This window comes from Alligator sinensis, unplaced genomic scaffold, assembly GCF_000455745.1.
Source record: "Alligator sinensis unplaced genomic scaffold, ASM45574v1 scaffold203_1, whole genome shotgun sequence".
In the NCBI taxonomy this organism is placed as follows: Eukaryota; Metazoa; Chordata; order Crocodylia; family Alligatoridae; genus Alligator; species Alligator sinensis.
Window position 1 is genome coordinate 3,170,022 of NW_005841949.1, and position 19,948 is coordinate 3,189,969.

At 42.1% G+C, this 19,948-nt stretch overlaps 1 protein-coding gene across 6 annotated transcripts in view; it reads left to right on the plus strand.

Annotated features, from left to right (window-relative positions):
* CNGB1 (cyclic nucleotide gated channel beta 1) overlaps positions 1 to 19,752 on the plus strand; it is a 97,345-nt gene extending 77,593 nt beyond the window's left edge. For 4 of the 6 annotated variants that reach the window (XM_025199757.1, XM_025199760.1, XM_025199756.1 and 1 more), the window contains 12 exons: positions 3,743 to 3,793; positions 4,454 to 4,540; positions 5,765 to 5,829; positions 6,686 to 6,808; positions 8,538 to 8,679; positions 9,022 to 9,181; positions 10,168 to 10,265; positions 10,359 to 10,442; positions 11,434 to 11,552; positions 12,859 to 13,005; positions 14,718 to 14,913; positions 16,419 to 19,751. In XM_025199757.1, coding sequence (XP_025055542.1) covers positions 3,743 to 3,793; positions 4,454 to 4,540; positions 5,765 to 5,829; positions 6,686 to 6,808; positions 8,538 to 8,679; positions 9,022 to 9,181; positions 10,168 to 10,265; positions 10,359 to 10,442; positions 11,434 to 11,552; positions 12,859 to 13,005; positions 14,718 to 14,913; positions 16,419 to 16,625 — 1,479 coding nt within the window. In that variant the 3' untranslated portion in view covers positions 16,626 to 19,751. Of the gene's footprint in view, positions 1 to 3,742; positions 3,794 to 4,453; positions 4,541 to 5,764; positions 5,830 to 6,685; positions 6,809 to 8,537; positions 8,680 to 9,021; positions 9,182 to 10,167; positions 10,266 to 10,358; positions 10,443 to 11,433; positions 11,553 to 12,858; positions 13,006 to 14,717; positions 14,914 to 16,418 lie in introns of all 6 variants that reach the window. The other 2 variants (XM_025199762.1, XM_025199759.1) reach the window with 1 other exon arrangement.
* The last annotated feature ends 196 nt before the right edge of the window (positions 19,753 to 19,948 follow it).

Consider the following 19,948-nt stretch of genomic DNA (forward strand, 5'->3'; position numbering starts at 1 on the left):
CACCCTGCAAAGAAAGCTTCAAATCGGCGGGAAATTCTCCCTTGCACCGGGATTCTCTTTTGCAGCAGAAAACTCCACCGTGCAAGGAAGCTTGCAATTTAGCGGGGACAATTTAGCAGTGCCGAAGCACACACAAACAAAAATCACACCCTTTGGGTTGTGACACTCCCCTGGCCAATAAGCTGCTGTAGAAAAGCCTTCAGCCTATATGCCTTGTCACTCAGGGCTGGCAGTCTCATAAATAGTGCTTTTAATTTTCTTGAGTGTAGAGAGCCAGAATAAATGAATATGGCAAAAGTGATCACAAAATCAATATTTGGAGCATGTGCTCGAGATACAGGATGATGTTAAAATCTTTGATTCAGTTTCTGTATCCAACCAAATGAGCTGTGGGAAGCAAGAGCTAAAGGTTATGTTCTGCCCATTACTTATAAAAACACACAAATTGGAAGGCTTAGCTTGAAAAATCAGTGGCTTACATCATTACGGAAGCATCCACTTAGTATTTGGATGATGGGGTTGCATTTTCATGTGCATTAATGTGCTTTTCCTCATCAAATCACTTTTTCTGACTCGGGAGGTGCACGAGCCAACCAGAAGTAACACTTTTCTAGAATTGGTCCTGGCCAAGGGAGATGACTTAAACATAGAGGGAAGCCTGGGCGATAGTGACCATGAAACCATCATGTTCACTGTCCGTCGCAAGGCAGACAATTAGATAGCAGGATTGACGTTTCAGACTTAAAAAATGCAAATTTCAACAAGCTCAAGTCACCAGTAGGGAAAAGCTTAGGTCACTAGTAGTGAAACCACTGTGGGGCCAGGGACTGAAGGTGAAATGAGTACATGAAGAGTGGTCATTCCTTAAGGATATGATCCTTGAAGCACAAAGGAAGTCTATTTCCACACAGAGGAAAGGTAGCAAAAGGGCTGGGAAGCCCTCTTGGCTAAACAGAGAAATCATGGTCCTCTTGAGAAAGAAGAAAGAGGTATACAGACAATGGAAGCTTGGGACATGCCCCAAGGAGGACTATACAACAATGGCCTGTACTTGTAGGGAGCAAATTAGAAAGGCTAAGGTGGCAACTGAACTAAAATTAGCAATGGGAATCAAGGACAACAAGAAGTCCTTGTTTAGGTATGTAGGGAACAGGAGGGAAACAAATGGGAGTGTGGGGCCACTGCTCAACAACTCAGGACAGCTGGTTACTGGCACTCAGGAGAAAACTGAACTCCTGAATGACTACTTTGCTTCAGTTTTTCACCGGGCCAAGGGGAAAGTCATGCCAGATGGGGTACAGAATGAGCAGGGTAAGAATGAATGTTTTCCTACTATTGCCATAGAACTGGTGTGTGATCAATTAAAAAAAATAGACATATATAAGTCAGCAGGACTGGATGAACTTCATCTGAGAGTGCTGAAGGAGCTGGGCAAAGTTATCACAGAACCCCTGGTGAAACTCTTCCAAAACTCGTGGTGCTCCGGAGAGGTCCTTGAGGACTGGAAGAGGCCAATGTTGTGCCCATCTTCAAGAAGGGGAGAAGGGAGGGCCTGGGTAACTATAGGCCAATTAGCCTAACTTCTATCCCAGGGAAAATGCTGGTAAAATTCATTAAGGAGTCTATGTGTGATGGGTTTGCAGAAGGTAGGATTCTGAATGACAGCCAGTATGGCTTTGTCATGGGCAGGTCTTCTCTTACCAACCTCATCTTCTTTTATGATCAGGTAACTCACCACGTGGATAAGAGGAGGTTGACATTGTATACCTTGACTTCCAAAAAGCTTTTGATCTGGTATCCCATGATGTTCTTGCGACAAAATTGGAGGATTATGGGCTTAACTTCTTGACAGTTAGGTGGGTAGGAAGCTGACTGTGGGGTAGGACCCAGAGAGTCCTAATTAACGGATCTGTGTTGTCTTGGTGAGAAGTGGCCAGTGGTGTCCCTCAGGAGTCAGTGCACGGTCCAATGCTATTCAACATCTTCATCAATGATTTGGATGTGGGGGTGAAGAGCTCGCTGACCAAGTTTGCGGATGTCACCAAGTTATGGGGAAGCATGGTCACGCTTGAAGATACAGGTGGACGTAGACAAGCTGGCAAGTTGGGCAGATCAGAACCAGATGAAGTTCAAGACTGAGAAATGTAAAGTGCTCCATCTGGAGACAAACAATCCCCTACACACCTACAGGCTCGGCAATGCCAATCTGATGAAAACTACGAATGAAAGGGACCTGGGGGTAATAATAGACCATGGTATGAACATGAGCCAGCAGTGAGATGCTGTAGCCAACAGGGCAAATAATACTCTGGCATGCATCAGTTGATGCATCTCCAGCAAAACCAAGGAAGTGATTCTTTTACTCTACTCAGCTTTGGTGAGACCACAGCTGGAGTACTGCATCCAATTCTGGGTGCCACACGTTAAAAAGGATGTGGTAAAGCTTGAGACAGCCTTTCCTGGTATGGCTTGCCGTGCAAGTCTCTGATCATATGGGTGGCCCTTCTTTAGACTGAGGGACCTGGGACTCTTCAGCCTGAAAAAGAGAAGGCTGAGAGGGGACTTGATAGTAGCTTACTGCTACATCAGGGGTGTACATCAAGGGCTAGATGAGCAACTGTTCACCAGGGCACCCTTGGAGAAAACCAGGAGTAATGGTCACAAACTCCTAGAAGATTGTTACAGGCTCAACATTAGGAAAAACTTCTTCACAGCTAGGGTGTCCAGACTGTGAAATAAGCTGTCTCCAGAGGTGGTGCAATCACCTACCCTGGAAATCTTCAAGAGGAGATTGGACGGTCACCTTGCTGGGGTCACCGGACCCAAGTTGTCTTTCCTGCTTGGTGCAGGGGGCTGGACTCAATGATCTTCCGAGGTCCCTTCCAGTCTCACAATCGATGAATCTATGAATCTTTCCTAATGTGCATTAAATTTAGTACCTCCATTGTGAGGTACTAAGTAAATGTGCATTAGGCTGCTCTATTGTCCAGTACCAAAAGTGTACATTTTTCAAGTGACGCTTAATGCACAGTAGCTTATCTTACTGAACATTACTGTAATTGCACTTTTTTTACATGCAGCATTAATGTGCAGTAAAACAGTAAAGTGCTCTTGTAGACGTGTCCTTGTAGCGGCATAAAATAGGAAGAAATGGCCAAAAATACCACATACAGAATTGAGATCCATGGGAACGGATAGAATGAAACACATGGATTTCTGTTTCCCTGCATATTGCTCCTCCTTTCTTAGGATAGAAAGTGCCTTTTAGACTGCTCTGCTGCTATTGGCTCCTTTCATCTAACCAGTACACTGCCTCCACCAGCTGGGAACATGGGGCAGCTTGTGGAGGTTATGCCTGTTTAGAATAGAGATACTGTAGGAGTCTTACGGGTCTATGTTATCCTAAGAAAAATGTTCAGGGAACTGAAATGGCAACTTAAGGACCCCCCTTGCCCATTATCCCATCATCAAGCCATATGCCTTCTCTCAGTACAAAAGATCTTCCAATATGTTAACTGTACATAGGTCAGTTGGGCAAAAAGGTTATGTGGTCACATCCCCTTCCATCTCTCTTACCTTCGTCCATTCCTCTTATCATTAGGACTTTTCTTATCCTCTTTGTGGTACATATTTGTAAGGAAGCATATGGCCAGGTCTGTGGATGTAGCTCTATTGCCTTTTCAGTTAAGTAAAGCTCATAGTAGAGTGATGATGCCTCTTTCTGCCTCTTGTTTTCACCTAGTGTGATAAAAAGGACATGAGAGAAAACTACATGAAAACTGAACGCTTCAAGGTGAGATGCATTTTATATGACTTTTGTTTATGTATGTTAGTATTTGTCAGAGTACAGATTAATAATGATATACTCACTCCTGTTATTGGTCATGTTTCTGAAGAAAAAACTGCAATAATTTAATATATATGATTTTTATCTTGCTAATGGCCTTTAAATATACTGAAGACCAGACTTAGGATATCCCTGTCTTGGGTATGAAAGGAATAGAAGGAATGCTAGTGCTTTTCCTCACACCCTATGGCTGTCTCTGATCAGGGACTAACCATGAATAACTAGGGATCACAGACAGTATGGTAGGTAAGTTCAGAAAGAAGCAGTAGCACCCTCAGAGGGAGCTAGGAGTATCGTGATTTGGATATGGGCAAGAGAGCACATAGGATTCAAATAATGGAGTTCCCATTGTAATGTGAGCCTCTCTGGAGCCCCAGTTATTATCTAGACAAGTTAAAGGGTGTTGAGTTTATCTGTGCCTATGGAATATGGTTGTGTTGTTCACTGACTTGCATTACTCTATCCCTGGATCATCACTGTTGATTTCACTGAAAAGGCAGAAGTGTGTTTCATAAATATTTGCTTGAGGGCTGGTTGAAGCAAATGAGTCCCATGATGTTTTTAGTTCACCACCATGTTTTCTTCTTTGGTCTGAATGGCTTTTAGATGGACTTGATCTCCCTCATTCCTCTGGATATATTTTACTTCAAAGTTGGTGTAAATTCCCTCTTACGTTTGCCTCGCTGTTTAAAGGTAAGCCAGAAACTTACAAAAACAAGGGAGAATATGCATTGCCATTAACTGTAACTGAATACTGTGCTATTGTTGATGAGTTATTGCTTGCTGTAGAAATAGGCTAAATGCAGATGTCAAGAAAATTGTATGAGGGAAGAGTGGTGAAGAGGTTTGTTCTGCTGAAGCTGTCATGTGCTTCAGCTGTAATTTGTATATCCTTAATTTATTTTCAAGGTGGGTTGTGAAAACACATACTGAGAGGCTGATCCAGCTCCTACTGAAGTAGGAATGTGTATGTCCATATTGCAATCATTAAACCTGATGTAAGCAGAGAAACAGCTCCTCTGTGATAGATTAAGTTTCAAAACAATTAGAGGTTTTTCAAGGAAAGCCACTATTGCTTTAAAAATGAGAACAATGAAAAAAGTGTATATAAACACAAGACTAGTTTCGGTTAGAAGATTAGATGGTTGAAGAGATACCACATTGGCTATGGAGACAGTAGTCCAATTTTACATCAGATTAGTAGCAGGTGAAAGTAATTATGACATGCATTTTGTGCTCGAAAGCTTATCTAACATTTCTCCCAACAGTATAGTTGGTGCAAGAAAAGATATTATCAAACACAGTCCTGCTTTTCACCTATTTTCTTGTATATGGGAAATGAACGGATAGTCCTGAATAACAATGGACCAGCAGTAATCTGCAACATAGAAAAAGTCCAAGATTTGGAAGTCATATGGAAGACTTGAGCCTTCAGGTCATCAAACTAGCACTTGATGTCAACTCTAAAGTGCACTTAGCATTTTAGAATACAAAATACAGTAAAAAAATCAGTCATAGGTTAAAAAAAAACAGTGGTACCTAGGTCTTTCCCAAATTACTCCTTTTGTAGATCATGCCATTTAACTATTGGAGAAGTAAAAGCAAAGGAGAATGGAACTATTTTGGAAGGGATACAAGTGTGAAACATGGTTCTAGTAGTTCATCATTTCTCATTTAAGCTTTAGTCCAAAGTAGTTATCAGTTACAGAAATCAGGGAGCTGACACACCCAGAGAGGTTGTAGACTCTCTATCCTTGGAGGTTTTTAAGACCTGCCTAGACAAAGCTTTGGCTGGGATCATTTAGTTGGCGATGGTCCTGCTTTGAGAAGGGGGTTGGACTAGATGATCTCCTGAGGTCCCGTCTAACTCTAATTTTCTATTATTCTGACACCTATTGCATTCATTCTCTTCAACAGTACATGGCTTTCTTCGAGTTTAACAATCGACTTGAAGCTATTCTGAGCAAGGCATATATTTACAGGTAAGATAAACCATTGATGCTTGTTTATTTTTGTAGGACATTATTTTTAGGATTCCTCTTTATTGGAGTGGAGAGAGATGTAATTCTAGAGATACAGAAGTCTTCATCCAAACAATTCTTTATTGTCCCCCATTTCCAACTAAATAAATCTAGATAGAGAAGGTTCCTCCTCATAATTATCACAAAAGTCAATTGCTTTGTGGTAGGAAATGAGATGGACACTAATACATCATAAGATGACTGGCAGAGAAACACTGGGATCAAATACTACGGGGCCTCGTGGCCCAAGCACTTAACACTTGGTTCTCTCTGCAACCAAATGAAAGATTAATTTTTCAGTCAGTCTTCAGCTGATTTTGACTCATAGCATGTGCCACTGCTAGCAGGACACGACCCAGAATGACAGCATGAAAGATAACCATAGAAAATGTGTCTATATTAACAGTAGTTTCTATTAAAGCTTTTAAAGTGCCAGTTGCATGTGGTAAGTACTATCAGTGTTATTAGAGATGATATTTTTGATCTGAAAGCAAAGGGAACAGCATGGGGGTGGGGGGGATGGAATGGGATGGGATGGGATGGGAGAAGGGTTACTAGGGGAAAGCCATAGATAAGAAATATGCTGGTACCTTCATTGTCTATGAATTGTGCCGAGCGTTGGCTCTTTCACCTCTGGGGCTTCACAGGGATTCATTTTTCTTTTTTTTTTAAATATAACTAGAAATATCAGCATCCACCCCATCTTTCTATTAATTGCCTTTCACTTTTAATGGTGATATTTTGAGGGGGAATTTAAAGTGTTTCTCATTATCAACTACCTTACAATTTTCCCTTTTCCCTTTCCTTTGGTTTACAGAGTGATAAGGACCACAGCCTATTTACTCTACTGCTTACACGTGAACTCTTGTCTATACTACTGGGCATCGGCATTTGAAGGGCTGGGTTCTACACACTGGGTGTATGATGGGGAAGGAAACAGGTACTTACCATGTTTGATCTTTTCTGTTGTGTAATCCAGTGAAGCATAATAGGAGTGACAGAGACTGCCAGGGTATAGCCAAGGCTGGATTAATATGCTACATTTAATAGTAAATAGGTTGGACAAAAAACAAACAAACAAACAAAAAAACCCAGAACATCGTGCTATGGTACATTTGATAGTAACCCACTGCCATTCATAGATGCACAGAGTCAACAAGGACTGAGAATGGGGGGTGAGAGGGCTGAGAGCTGGTAAGGGAATGCGGTACATATGGGAGGGGAAACACAAAGATCAGAGGAGCTGGAAGATGAGGGAAAACAAGAGGCAGGTGGAGATATGGGAAGGAGCTGGGAGCTGGGTAACAGACTGAGGTGGGTGAGGAGCTTGGGAAAAATAACAGACTGGAGCTAGTAACTGTAGAAAATGGGAGAGAGATGAGAAACTAAAAGAGGAGAGTGGGGTTGGCTAGGTAAGGAATCTAGGATTAGGATGAGGGGTCTGAGGAGTAGAAACTGGGACTGGAGTAGATAGACAAGGAAACTGGTACTGGGATGAGGAGCAAAGAGTGGGAGAGAAACAGGACATCAACTGGTTGCAGAGGACAGGGTCAAAAGTTGTTAAGCCTGGGAGACCAGCTAAAAAGGTCCTTGAGTGTTAGAGAACATGTTTCTGCAAAACTGAGAGAGGAGCCCAAGAACCCTGGGTTTCCGCAGTCCTCTGCTGGCAGATCTGGGATCTTTGCTCATGTCTGCAACTGAAAGCACTGGGATGCTGGAATATGTGCAATACTACTCTGAAAAATCAGACTCGGGTATGTCAAATCAAGCACCCAGAATTAGGGACTTTTTTTTTTTTTTACCTTAATCTCCCTGTGCTGCAGCTTCTTCTCTTCAATATCAAGGTGATAACACTGAACGCACTTCACAAGGTTGTTGTGAAGATGAATTGATTATAATGAGCTCTCCCCTGAGTACTGCAGAAAATCCCATATGAAAACATAATAAGCTGTATTCAGAGCAGGAGCTGGATATTCTACCATAATTAAAGCTGAGGGCCAAATACTGACCAATGAGGGTGACACAAAATATTGAAAATGTGCTCATTAATTGAGTTTCATCCATCCTATACACTGAATGAGGCAAGGATCCTATAGAAAGAGTATGTGACGATCATATCCACACAGGGGTCAAATTAAGCTTGCAACTAGTAACCCTAATTCTGGTAACAGGTAACCTTTACTCTTTACTTTGGTGTTTGGCTTTGCAACCTTTATGCTATTTGTTGGTTATGGGGATGGTTTTGTTTTGTAATATGATACAGGCAGAAATTGAACCCTGATCTCCCGAGTCCCAACCTAGTACATTAATCACAAGATCTATCTATCTATCTATCTATCTAAATGACCTTACATACACACACGATAAATGTGGGTGACTGCTTTTTTCCAGTTTGCTATTAGTGCTACTGATAGAGGGGATGAGAACCCAGTTGGATAACTTAACCTAACAAATTGGGATTTCTAGGTAAATGCTAAATCTCTTTGCTTCTATGGGATTTCTAAGAACATTTTCTTTGAAGGAAAAAGAGATTTAAGTTCATTAGTTTCCCCCCAACACTAGAGACAAAAGACTCCAGACTGGATGAGTGTAAGCATGCAATCCGATAGTAAAAAGTAAGTAATGCTGCAGGAAACCCACAGAAGCATTGTTCTTTCTTTTCCTTGTAGTTATATCCGTTGTTACTACTGGGCTGTCAAGACCCTGATTACTATTGGAGGCCTCCCAGACCCTCGAACTCTGTTTGAAATAGTCTTCCAGCTTGTGAACTACTTCACGGGAGTCTTTGCCTTCTCTGTTATGATAGGTCAGGTAGGCAAATAATCACCTCATTGTCCATTCCCTGTACTGTAAATTGACAGTGTGTTCTTTTTAATGCCTCTTCCTCTGAAATGATGCTTTGATTATAAAAGCCTACTCTGCACTTTTCAACTTCCTCCCAGAGTGTCAGGGTAATTTCAAAATTTGTTTTATTAACAGAAAGGCTCCTGACTTGCAGATTGCCAGTGATGTTCTAAATCAGAGCATGCAGGTGCTAAAAATCTCTATGGCAATCCACAACAACTAGGTGTGGAGTCTTTAGAATCCTCAACAACTCTAAGTAACAATGAATAAATGCTTTTCCTTTGTTTTGTACTCCTGCCTCCAACCCAGATGAGAGATGTAGTTGGTGCTGCTACAGCAGGACAAACCTATTATCGGAGTTGCATGGACAGTACCATTAAGTACATGAACTTCTACAGAATTCCCAAAGTTGTTCAGAACCGGGTCAAAACATGGTATGATTACACATGGCAGTCACAAGGCATGCTAGGTAAGAACATGCTGTATACAGGATTATTGCTAATATGACTTCAAGTTCATGCCTTTCTGTTTTTTTTATGGCAGTGTTCTCACTAAATAAACAACAGTTTGTGCATGCAGCTAAAATGCTGATTACTGTTATCAGCACCAACTGCAGATTCAGTTATTTGGAGAAAAAACAAGAGACATGGCTGCCTATTCCCCCTTCTAACAGTCAGTGGGCATGTCAACACATGCACCTGACTGTGTAGTAACCGCTGGTACTGCACAGTTCCAGCGCTGCCTGGGTTGTTTCTGAAGCTATTGCACAGTAGCATTGGCATCATGGTTCATGCCCGCTGATGCTACATTGCTGTAAAGTATTGTGTAGATGTGCCGAGTGGCACTAAGATATTCCAGTTAAACCCATACATTGAGGGCATTGCAGCCACTTTGCAGAGACAGTGGCAGCACAGCTTGAAGGTCCCATCCCCAAGCATTTTGAGTAGAAGGGAGAGGAAGGGGATAAGGAGAGGGGTCTTTTTTTTTTCTCATTGTCTCCCCCCCCCCGCAGGCTCGTTCTCTCGGATTCAGTCATCATATTGGTTTCCACTCACTCCTGGACCAACTCCCTTCTCAGAAGAGTGTTGCAATATCAAGCTGATGGGGTCATACTTACCTGTATATTGAAATCTCTGTGGTTTGACAGGATCCATCTGCAAAGAGTTGCCTTCTACTGCCAACAAACTTTTGAAAGCATAGAGCTCCAGTTGTAGTGATCATGCATAGCGGCCTCTGCAGAATCCAAAGGAGATTGTTGTTTAAGTGAAATACACTCTTCCTCTGGACACAGCCTAGGTCATTGTTGTAGATTTTCCTGCTTCCTAGGTATAAAAGTGGAAGCCATGATTCTTAATGGCCATGACTCTGCACTGACTTGTGCACTGAGACCCATACTTGAAGGCCAGCAAATTTCTGCAAGTCACCAGCATTTTGTTTTCTATCCCAATGTGACAGATGAAACCGAGCTGTTGGTGCAGTTACCTGAAAAGATGAGGCTGGATATTGCCATTGATGTGAACTATGCTATAGTCAGTAAGGTGGCGCTCTTCCAGGTACTGCCAACCTTCTCAGCTCTGACATGAGTTAAATATGGACATGTGCCCACACACTAAATAATGATTCTTCCTTCTTTGTCTTTGCTTCAGGGCTGTGACCGGCAGATGATTTTTGACATGCTGAAGAGACTCAAGTCTGTTGTTTACTTACCTCATGACTACGTATGTAAGAAGGTAACAGGCATTTCCTCTTTAAACAAATTATCTTTATAGAATTGAAAGTAGAGTGATGCTATGTTAGGGTAAGGGAGAGACAAGCCAGTTGCAGAAGCTCATCATCAAATTATTTGAATGGGTGTGGGGCATTTATTTTTTTTACCTCATACATTTGGCAGGGGGAAACGTTGAAAGAGACAGGAGCATATTCTGGTTGTCGCTATTGATATTGTTCCAGCACAAATTGACCATAAAGGTCCTTTTGGAACTTCAGCCAATGGAGGCAGCAGCATATGCTTGATATACGCAAGCATATGCTACCCTTCTGCATAGACAGTGTGTATGGGGGTACTACAGAGGGTGTGAATAGGATCAAGAGGGAGGTATTATGGGAGTGAGAATGGGGAAGGATGAGGGAAGTGTTCCTGATATTCCTGACTATGGAGCAGCTCATAGGCAGTCATGCCAGACTACCGTAATTAGTGCAGCCTCCACAAATATTTTTTTGTAGCTTACACCAGAAGCTGCAACCATGGTTACACAAAATTAAGAAGCACAAAGGTAGAGCAGAGTTGTCACTTTTGCCCTTTCTGGGCCGCACTTCTGAGAGGTATCTGAGGTAGAAAGATGTGGCCAACAAAACATGACAGGAAGGATGCACCTTTTTGTAAGGGAATTCATAGCAAAACTGTCGCGAACTGTTGTTGAAGCTGATTATAATGTGCAGTGAGTGCCCTCTGTTGGTTTAGATGTAAAAAATATTAATATTAAGAAGGTAAAAACCTGATTTTGAACAGATTTATTTTTACTATAGCTGTGGTTGCCATTAGTAACAGTAACAGTTGAGAGGAAATAGGATATAATAATATGAGAGAGAAAAAAATACTGTGAATAAAGAGAGCTGGAGGAACAGTGTCCCCCTATGTTCTGTATTTGACCATCCCTTCTTTCTGGAATGTATCAGTGCAACAACTGCATGCCCCACAATTTGTTCTAATCTTTGTTTTAGGGGGAAATTGGCCGAGAGATGTATATTATACAGGCTGGACAGGTGCAGGTGCTTGGAGGACCCGATGGCAAAACTGTGCTTGTGACACTGAAACCTGGGTCGGTGTTTGGAGAAATCAGGTTAGAGGAGGGATCAATGGGGGAAGTCATGAAAATGAAGGACAACTGGGATTAGATGGAATTTGAGGATATATAGCAGAAGTTGAGCTCAGCACAGGTGGGAAAGGCAGATACACCACTGGGTTCTATTTTCTGCTGTTGTTGAAAGGGATCAGACAGACACCAGTGGTGTCTGTTCACACAAATAAGTGACAGGTTTTTATTTTTACAATTTCAAGTTTCCCTAATCACCTTGCCTTATTTCTACATAAGCTTCCATGATATAAGCTGACTTGGTGCTCTGACAGTAGCAGAAGCAAGACTCAACTTGTGGGGGGGCAGGGAGAGGGGAGGAAGAAGAGAGGAAAAAAGAAACATCAGATAAAACTACCATCATCACCCTCCTGCCCAACTGAAGAGCATTGAAAGGGTCCTTTGAGATCCTTCTCAGATGAAAGGATTGGTGATCTCACTATGGAGACTCAGATTGTAAATGGTGGGTCTCCTCTGTACCCTGGTTGAAAATCTGTGTGACCCCATCTTTATTCAATCTTAAAAGCCGAACTCCTCAGTAAGCGTATTGTTGATTTTGAAATAAACCCAAGAAAATGGAGAATTCTCTAGTCTGACTTGGATCACCCCTTTCTCACGTTAGGTGAAAAGAAATCACTGCAAGCTTACTGTTCTAAACCACTTGACCTGTGTAGGTATGGGTCAGGTAGGGAATCCTTGTGGCTGAAAATGTGAGAGATCAAAGTGTAAAGTGCGATGAAAATAGTTCCTGGTTATCAGGAAAAGCATGCATTTATAATGAACTCTTCAGGTCAGCCAACTTCAAGAAGAAACAGAAATGCTAGTTATAGGCGGAATATGATTACAAAAACCTACACATCTCTATTAGCAAAGATCTGCATGCTCTGCAGTGACAGTTGGAAAAGTAGAGCCACAACACTGACAACCCCGATAAAGGTCCTTGCTTTCCTTGTAGTATGTGAACTATAATGCCTATTGTTGTTTGAATAGCTAATACCTGTGCATAACTGCTCAGAGTTATTGTATTGATTGGTGAGTCTGGTTGCTTTTTCTATAGCCATTTCTGTATGAAGCTTGTTTTATGTCATCATAGTTACAAAATAACAATAATGATTTTTTTTAAAAAGATGCTTTTCTGTTACTGTTTCACAAAAACCCCCACATAAAATACCAGACATGTGAAAATGTCATTGTTGGTAGAAGGCAAGCACTGAATATGTAGACAACTTGTTTCCGGAAACAAACCCTGTCACACTTCTGGTTTTAAATTAACCTCTCTTGCTGTTTTAATTAGCTTGCTGGCAGTAGGAGGTGGAAATCGCCGCACAGCAAATGTTGTGGCTCATGGATTCGCTAATCTTTTCATTCTGGATAAGAAGGACTTGAGTGAAATTTTGGTGCATTATCCTGACTCAGAGAAGCTTCTGCGTAAGAAAGCAAAGTGAGTGACAGGTTGTTTTTTGAAGTGTCATTTCATAGTTTCGTAGTTGGTAGGGTCGGAAGGGACCTGAGGAGATCATCTAGTCCAACCCCCTGCCATGGCAGGAAAGAGTACTGGGGTCAAACGACCCCGGCCAGATGTTCGTCCAACCTTTTTTTAAAGACCCCCAGGGTAGGAGCCAGCACCACTTCTTTTGGAAGTTGGTTCCAGGTCCTAGCCGCCCTGACAGTGAAATAGCACCTCCTAATGTCTAGCCTGAAACTACCCTTCGCTAGCTTGTGTCCTTTGTTTCTTGTAACTCCCGGAAGTGCTCGGGGGGAAAAGGGACTCTCCCAATGCCTGCTGGTCCCCCTTGACTAGTTTGTAGACTGCCACTAGATCCCCTCTCAGCCTTCTCTTTTGGAGGCTGAACAGGTTCAGGTCCCTCAGCCTCTCCTCATAGGGCCTGCCCTGCTGACCCCTGATCATGCGGGTGGCCCTCCTTTGGACCCTCTCCATGTTGGCCACATCCCTCCTGAAGTGCGGCGCCCAGAACTGGACGCAGTACTCCAGCTGCGGCCTGACCAGTGTCACATAGAGGGGGGGGATCACACCCTTGGACCTGCTTGAGATGTGTCTGTGGATGCCCAAAAAGGTATGGTTAGCCTTCCTGACTGCGTCCCCACTTTGTCGGCCCATGTTCATTGTTGCATCAATGATGACTCCAAGATCCTTTTCTGTCTTGACCCTCGCGAGAAGGGAGTTCCCCAGCCCATAGGTGTGCCACTGGTTCTTCCTCCCCAGGTGCAGCACCCTGCACTTGTCAGTGTTGATTTGTATTATGTAATAAATATTTAGACGGTACAAACCTTAGAGTCAGAGAAATCAGGTGCATCTTTGGGGCTGCACACCAGGTGTACACACACACACACACACACACACACACACACACACACACACACACACACACACACAGAGGGGGTTTAGTTGAATCACTTCTCATAAGTTATACAGACTCAAACCTGATCAGGACTTGAAAAAAAAATCTACCGAATCTCCAGTAATTTGAGTAGAAGCTAGAGGGTGCTCTTTGAGGTAGCTTGAAGCTAATGTGGGTAGAAGATGGCTGTTAATTTCCTTTCCTAATTCATAGCTGTATTTCATCCTAGAGGGTTTCAGCAGATCATTTTAAATCCTACAGTTGGAAAAGATTAATTGGATCATTTAATTCAACTCCCCACCCCAATATTTTAGAAGTATTTTCTGTTTACTAATATTTTGTACAGCCTCATTTTAAATGTGTCAAGCAGTTTGAGTGTCCCTACATCTTTTAGAAGATTATTCCTTGCTAGTCAGGCCAAGTTTTACCTTTGATAAAAACATATATGAAGAGTGCATGTAATTCATGTTTGTGTGTATATATTTGAAGTTTGCTTCTGCAAATAATGATTGTGACTGCATTTATTTCATGAACTGATTTGAACAACACTGTATTACTTGTTAGCTCCCATGTTGTATGAACTGCTTGGGAGCACTGGCTGCCCACACATGTAGCAATGTGAACAAAATATTCGGATTATTTTTGTCTCCCTTTCCCAGCTCTACCCCACAACCAAGTCCAAAGTTTTAAGAATACCTTCCTTGTTTGCTACAAAATTGAATCTGTTTGTGTTGGAAAATGAATTTAGCATGGCATGTTCCCAGACAGAACTAGTTTTCTTTTCTGGCTCTAGGAAAATGCTGAAAAACAACAATAAACGGAAAGATGAAAAAGGAATTCCCAAAGAGACGCTCATCATTCCTCCAAGACCTGGGACACCTAAACTCTTCCAAGCGGCTCTGGCAGCTGCAGGAAAGATGGCAAGAAAAGGAAAGCTTGCCCACATCAGGTGGAAACTGAAAGAGCTGAAAGCAATGCAGGAAATGCAGGTGAGCACAAAGGAGGGGAATTTTTGTTCTTTCATTCACAATGGGATGATCATTTTGTAATACAGTTAATAGGCTGAGCAAGGTGTAGCATAGAATGTATATTCCAGCTGAAAAATAACGAACCTGGTCTGCTTTTTGGGTTTGCTTTTCTGGAGCCACAGTCAAAAAAAGGAGTCAGCTGTTGGTAATAATTGTGGTTTTATAAAGTCAGTTCTTAAGGAACAGAACTGAGACCTCTATTACATTTCACATAAAGGTAGCTAAATTTGAGAGTGATTGAAACAAACAGAAAAGTGGTTGTAGATGAATTAAAGACAGCCTTCAAGGAAGGTGTAGTCACTAGCAGGCATCAGCTTGCAGCGTGGCCCAAAAGGATAAACACATTAGCTTTCACCTTTGGAGCTCCTAATTATGTTAGGTGACAGTCTAGTTTTATTGTGTACATATCCACATAACAAAACCTCTACTTCATAAGATTCAGAGCCACTATTATATATAATAAAATAATGGGCAAATGCAGAACCAAATATCCAGTATCTACAGGGAAGTATATCCATCCAAATCTTTAGCATTATTCATTTAACTGGAATTGCATTTTGATATTCCACAAATTCAGTTAGTCAGATTTGGATAGAACCAAAGAAATTAAAAGTCTTAATATTCACATTTTCTGGTTTGCTTTCCTGGTCAAACAGTAAAAAAGGAGCCACATTTAATTAAACATAAATGTCTGTTTAATATATCCACGTCTTTTCTTAGTAGAACACGGGTATTGAAACACCAACAGGCATTCAGAACTCTGATAATGGACCATATTAGTATCCAGAAAGAGACACAAAACAATGAAATCCAGGTCTATATTGCCTTTCATAGAAGTGAGGCTTCAGATAATTAAACATGGTAACAAAAATTTAAAAACATTTAAAAGCAGCAGCAGAGATGCTGCTGATTTACCACACATTCTGGATAGCCACCACAAAAATAAATGCTGTAAGTGATGCATTTACCAAGAACTCCAGCTTCCTTTCCTAGTCTATATTAGTTCAGTATGGGCTTTTATCCTCCTTTATCAGATTTTGAAGATTGCATTTTCTTTTTATTAGCTTTCATTGTAAATGCCTGTACTTTTAGATAGTCATTTGGTGTTTGAGGTGCACTGACAACATATTTTTGCAAAATGTTACCAGGATAAATCCCTTGGTTATTTCCAAAAAGGACTGAAATGTAATGACTAATCTCTGTAACAGAAGTTACAGAGTGATGATACTGATTCCAACCTGTTTCCTGAGCATATAATTTATCTTCCCCTACAAACAAAACTCAACCAAACACCAGTAAAGTGAAATCCTAGTGAAGAGCTCCGATGCCATAAACACTCTTGACATCCTGTTTTCTCTGCCAGACTACACTAAGCATTAAGAATTAATTAACAGTAGTAGTGGCCAATAAGGTGTGATCATGGATTAAGGCCTTGTAAATTTGACTTTGTTTGGTGTATCTTCCAGGAGGCGGCTTCCGCTCCAGTTCCACCAAAATCACCAATGCATCATCGATCCCCGTTGGCCTCCCGCCGCAAGTCAGAAGAACAACAAACTGAGGAAGTTGTCACTGTGACAGGAGATGATTCAGTCTCTTTCCGCATGACACCTGCCCCACAAAGTGGGGAACAGATTCTCACTGTTGAGGTTGTAGAGCCGGAAGAAAAGAAATGAAAAAAGCAAATGATTCTCTCTCTCCTAGAAAACTGCTGCCATGTATTTCAGCCCAGCCGATGTGTCAGATAGAAAAAGGTTTCTGTACAATGGCTAGAGGCTTTGCTAACTAAGCTAATTTGATAGGCTCTGCCTTTCTTGTGTACTTAGCCCACAACAGTACTGTTGATGAAGCTCTGCCACATAATCTAGAAGGGTACACAGCTTCTGCCCTCCAGAAATCAAATTTTCTTTAACTCCTTTATAAGCATTCCCAGTAAATACCATGCCAACCCTCTTGCCTCCAAATGCAGCCTTACAGTGAGGGAGCCTTGCAGTAATGAATACTAGCTTTTTACAGCTCTGAATGGATCGAAAGTGTCTACTTACAGTAGACATCACTGCTGCCACTTCAGATAGTCACTGTTATTTTTTATTCTAAATATGGCTCAGATTACTAGGAGCAAAGAATACAAAAACCAAGATTCCTACCCATTTTATTCAAAGATGTGGAAATGATGAAGAAGCCTAGGCAGGTCTGAGGAACAGTAGAGAAAAACAGGGTAACTGATGTCTCCATCAAAAATGGGGTGTCTCTCAAGTTTAGAAAATAGATCTACACCATAGAACACAACATGGTTTTGTAGACGTATCAGTATTTTAAACTGCACATTTGCAATTCTTTTATATTATTGGGTTGGATCTTAGTCACTTTGCCTATAGTGATCAGTAGGGACCTACTGAATTCATGGTGGGAATGGGGTGCATTGTGGCTCCTTTAATCTTTCAGGTTCCCCCCTGCTCTCCTCCCCACCCACTGATTGGTGAAGGGGCCCTGCTAGCGGCTCACTCTTACTCAGCAGGGAGGAGAAAACTGTGGTTTTAAATGTGGTGCTGTTTTTGCCTCCCACCACTAATTGGCTGAGGGCCCCCAGATGGCCCTGCTGTTTGCTGCTGACTGGTGGGGAGGCAAAAACAGCGCCATATTTAAAACTGCAGTTTTAGCTTCCCTGCTGACCAGGAAGGAGCAGCAGGGTCCTTCGCTAATCACTAGCAAGGGGGTGGGGGGCTAGGCAAGAGGCAAGGTGTATGCAAGGGAACATGCAAGATTAAAGGAGCCACCACACACTCTGCTTCTGCTGTGAATTCAGTAGGTCCCTAGTGATCAGGCTGCTGCTTTGAATAATGCTTATCATTGCAATTCTGTGCTTGTCATCTCTTTAGTTAACTTTTCAACCAACTGAAAGTACTGTGTTTAGGACAGGCTAGCAAAAGTTAGCTTGAATCATTCTGTGAACATGCAATGTAGTTAATCCAAAATACCTTGTTAGTTACCTAGGTTAGCAAACATTAAAGCAACTTTTGGGCTTTCTAAACATTTCCATTTCCAGCGAGTAAGGAAAGATTCCAGTGTATATTCTAAGTTGTATTTCACCGTAAATTATCTTTTCTAAATATAGATGCAGATGGAAGTCTATCCCAGTAAGCCAGCCCTCAAGGAAATAAAATTAAACAAAGGTTTGCTAAGCATTCAAATTGCCCTCCTAAATCAGACCCCTGCTTCATCTATTCTGTTATTCTAGCTTTGACTGCCATGTCATCCCTAGGAACTGAAGAACTGAGGCAGTCTAATGTACTGTTTGGAGAGTTTGGGGAATGATAGTGTGGGACTGAGTTTCAAGTCTAAGAAATTAAAAGGTAGATTTCTCTTCGTTTCTTTACAGCAAGCATAACTTGTTACATATACTACTACACTATATGTCAAGAAACAGGTTCTGTTTTGCTAGCTGGAGATGGGTGCGGTAAGGGCGAGTTAAAAAATACAGAAACCTGAGTCCCTACACACACACACACACACACACACACACCCACCCACCCTGCAACCTATTTTCAAATTCTGACCAACAAAAGAAAAAGTGACGAAGCTTTTGTGAACAGAAACTTCATGTCTCCCTCAATCAAATTCCTGCTTTCCTGTATGCTGTGCTGTGCATACTTACCACTGGTCTAAAAAAATCCAAGAAGCTCTCCCTTGCTTGTTTTTATATCTCACGTTAGTGCTTCCTCTCCAACCTGCTCCACAATTAGGTTCAGCCATTTCCACTGTTCCTTGTGGATATCCATTGGCCTCTCTCTGACTCGCTTGTCTGAGTTTAGCTTCTTTCCCAGTTTAGTTCACCTGGCTCCACTGCTCTAGGTTCCCTGAGTTGCTGTCTGATTGACTCAGAACTTGAGTCAGCTCCAGCCCCTAATTAGTAGAGGGTGTTGTTTTTACCTTTAGGTAGATGGGATGGGTGGGTGGGTGAGTCAGGACTTGTCTATCCTATGGCAATAGTGCATCATGGCCAGAATGGGCCCGAGCACATCCTGCCCAATTGTACCCTCCCTGCAGGAACACTCCAAACCCTTGAAGTTTGCTAGTGAGATTGATCATAGGCATCCCTTTCGAGGGTGCTTTCAAGCCCTCAGTTTTTGGCATGTTTGAGAAAGGCTCCAGCATTGATCCTGGAGAGCAACTCCCTTTCCATGCTCCAGTCTGGGGTTGCCCTTCCACTTCCTTGTGAATACAGCAAGGCAAAACTTAATGGACAAAAACTTTTTTTTTTTGCAAGTTGAAGCAACAACAAAACCTTCCCTGAATTCTAGGTTTGACTGAATAATTTGCTTAAAAGGAACACCAAGAAATACCTCTCTTTTTAAAATGTTGTCTCTTGACACTTGAAAACTGACAGGTTCTTATAGTCATTTGGATGCAAAACACAATGTTTCTAACATTCCTTCAGGTTTATTTTTAAACAATTAAAAACTTCTTGAAAGTTGGAAAAAATCATCCCTTTGCACCAACATAATTTTTCTTTCCAAGTTTTGCATTGGTAAAAAATGTCAACTGGAACAAATTGCTACATTGTGGAAACTGGCAGAGAATCAAAAAGGAAAAGTGTTTCTTTTCCTGGCTGTACATGTGAGGGAGTCTCACAAGAAGTTAAAAGCAGACTTGTTCCCTTTCTGGTAGAAGAAAGGAAGAGGGAGAAAGAAGGGAAGATGAAAAGACTCCCCTCACACAGCCCCCCAGGTCTTTCACATACCAGAGACTCCTCATGGATCCCCCCGCCCATCCAAGGGGGAACCTGACCCCCAATTTCTACCATCTTTGTGGTCCCATTCTCCTTCAGAGCTGCAGCAGCTGGAGATGGGGTGCACTGTGGAGATGGTGGGGGTAGGTGGGGGAGGCTCTGTGCTGTGGGGGGCTGGGAGGAGGTGTACTGGAAGGTGGAGGATGAGTAGGGGCTGGGGGGAGGTTTGGAGGCAGATGGGGGAGGCAGGCAGATATAGGGATCCACTGG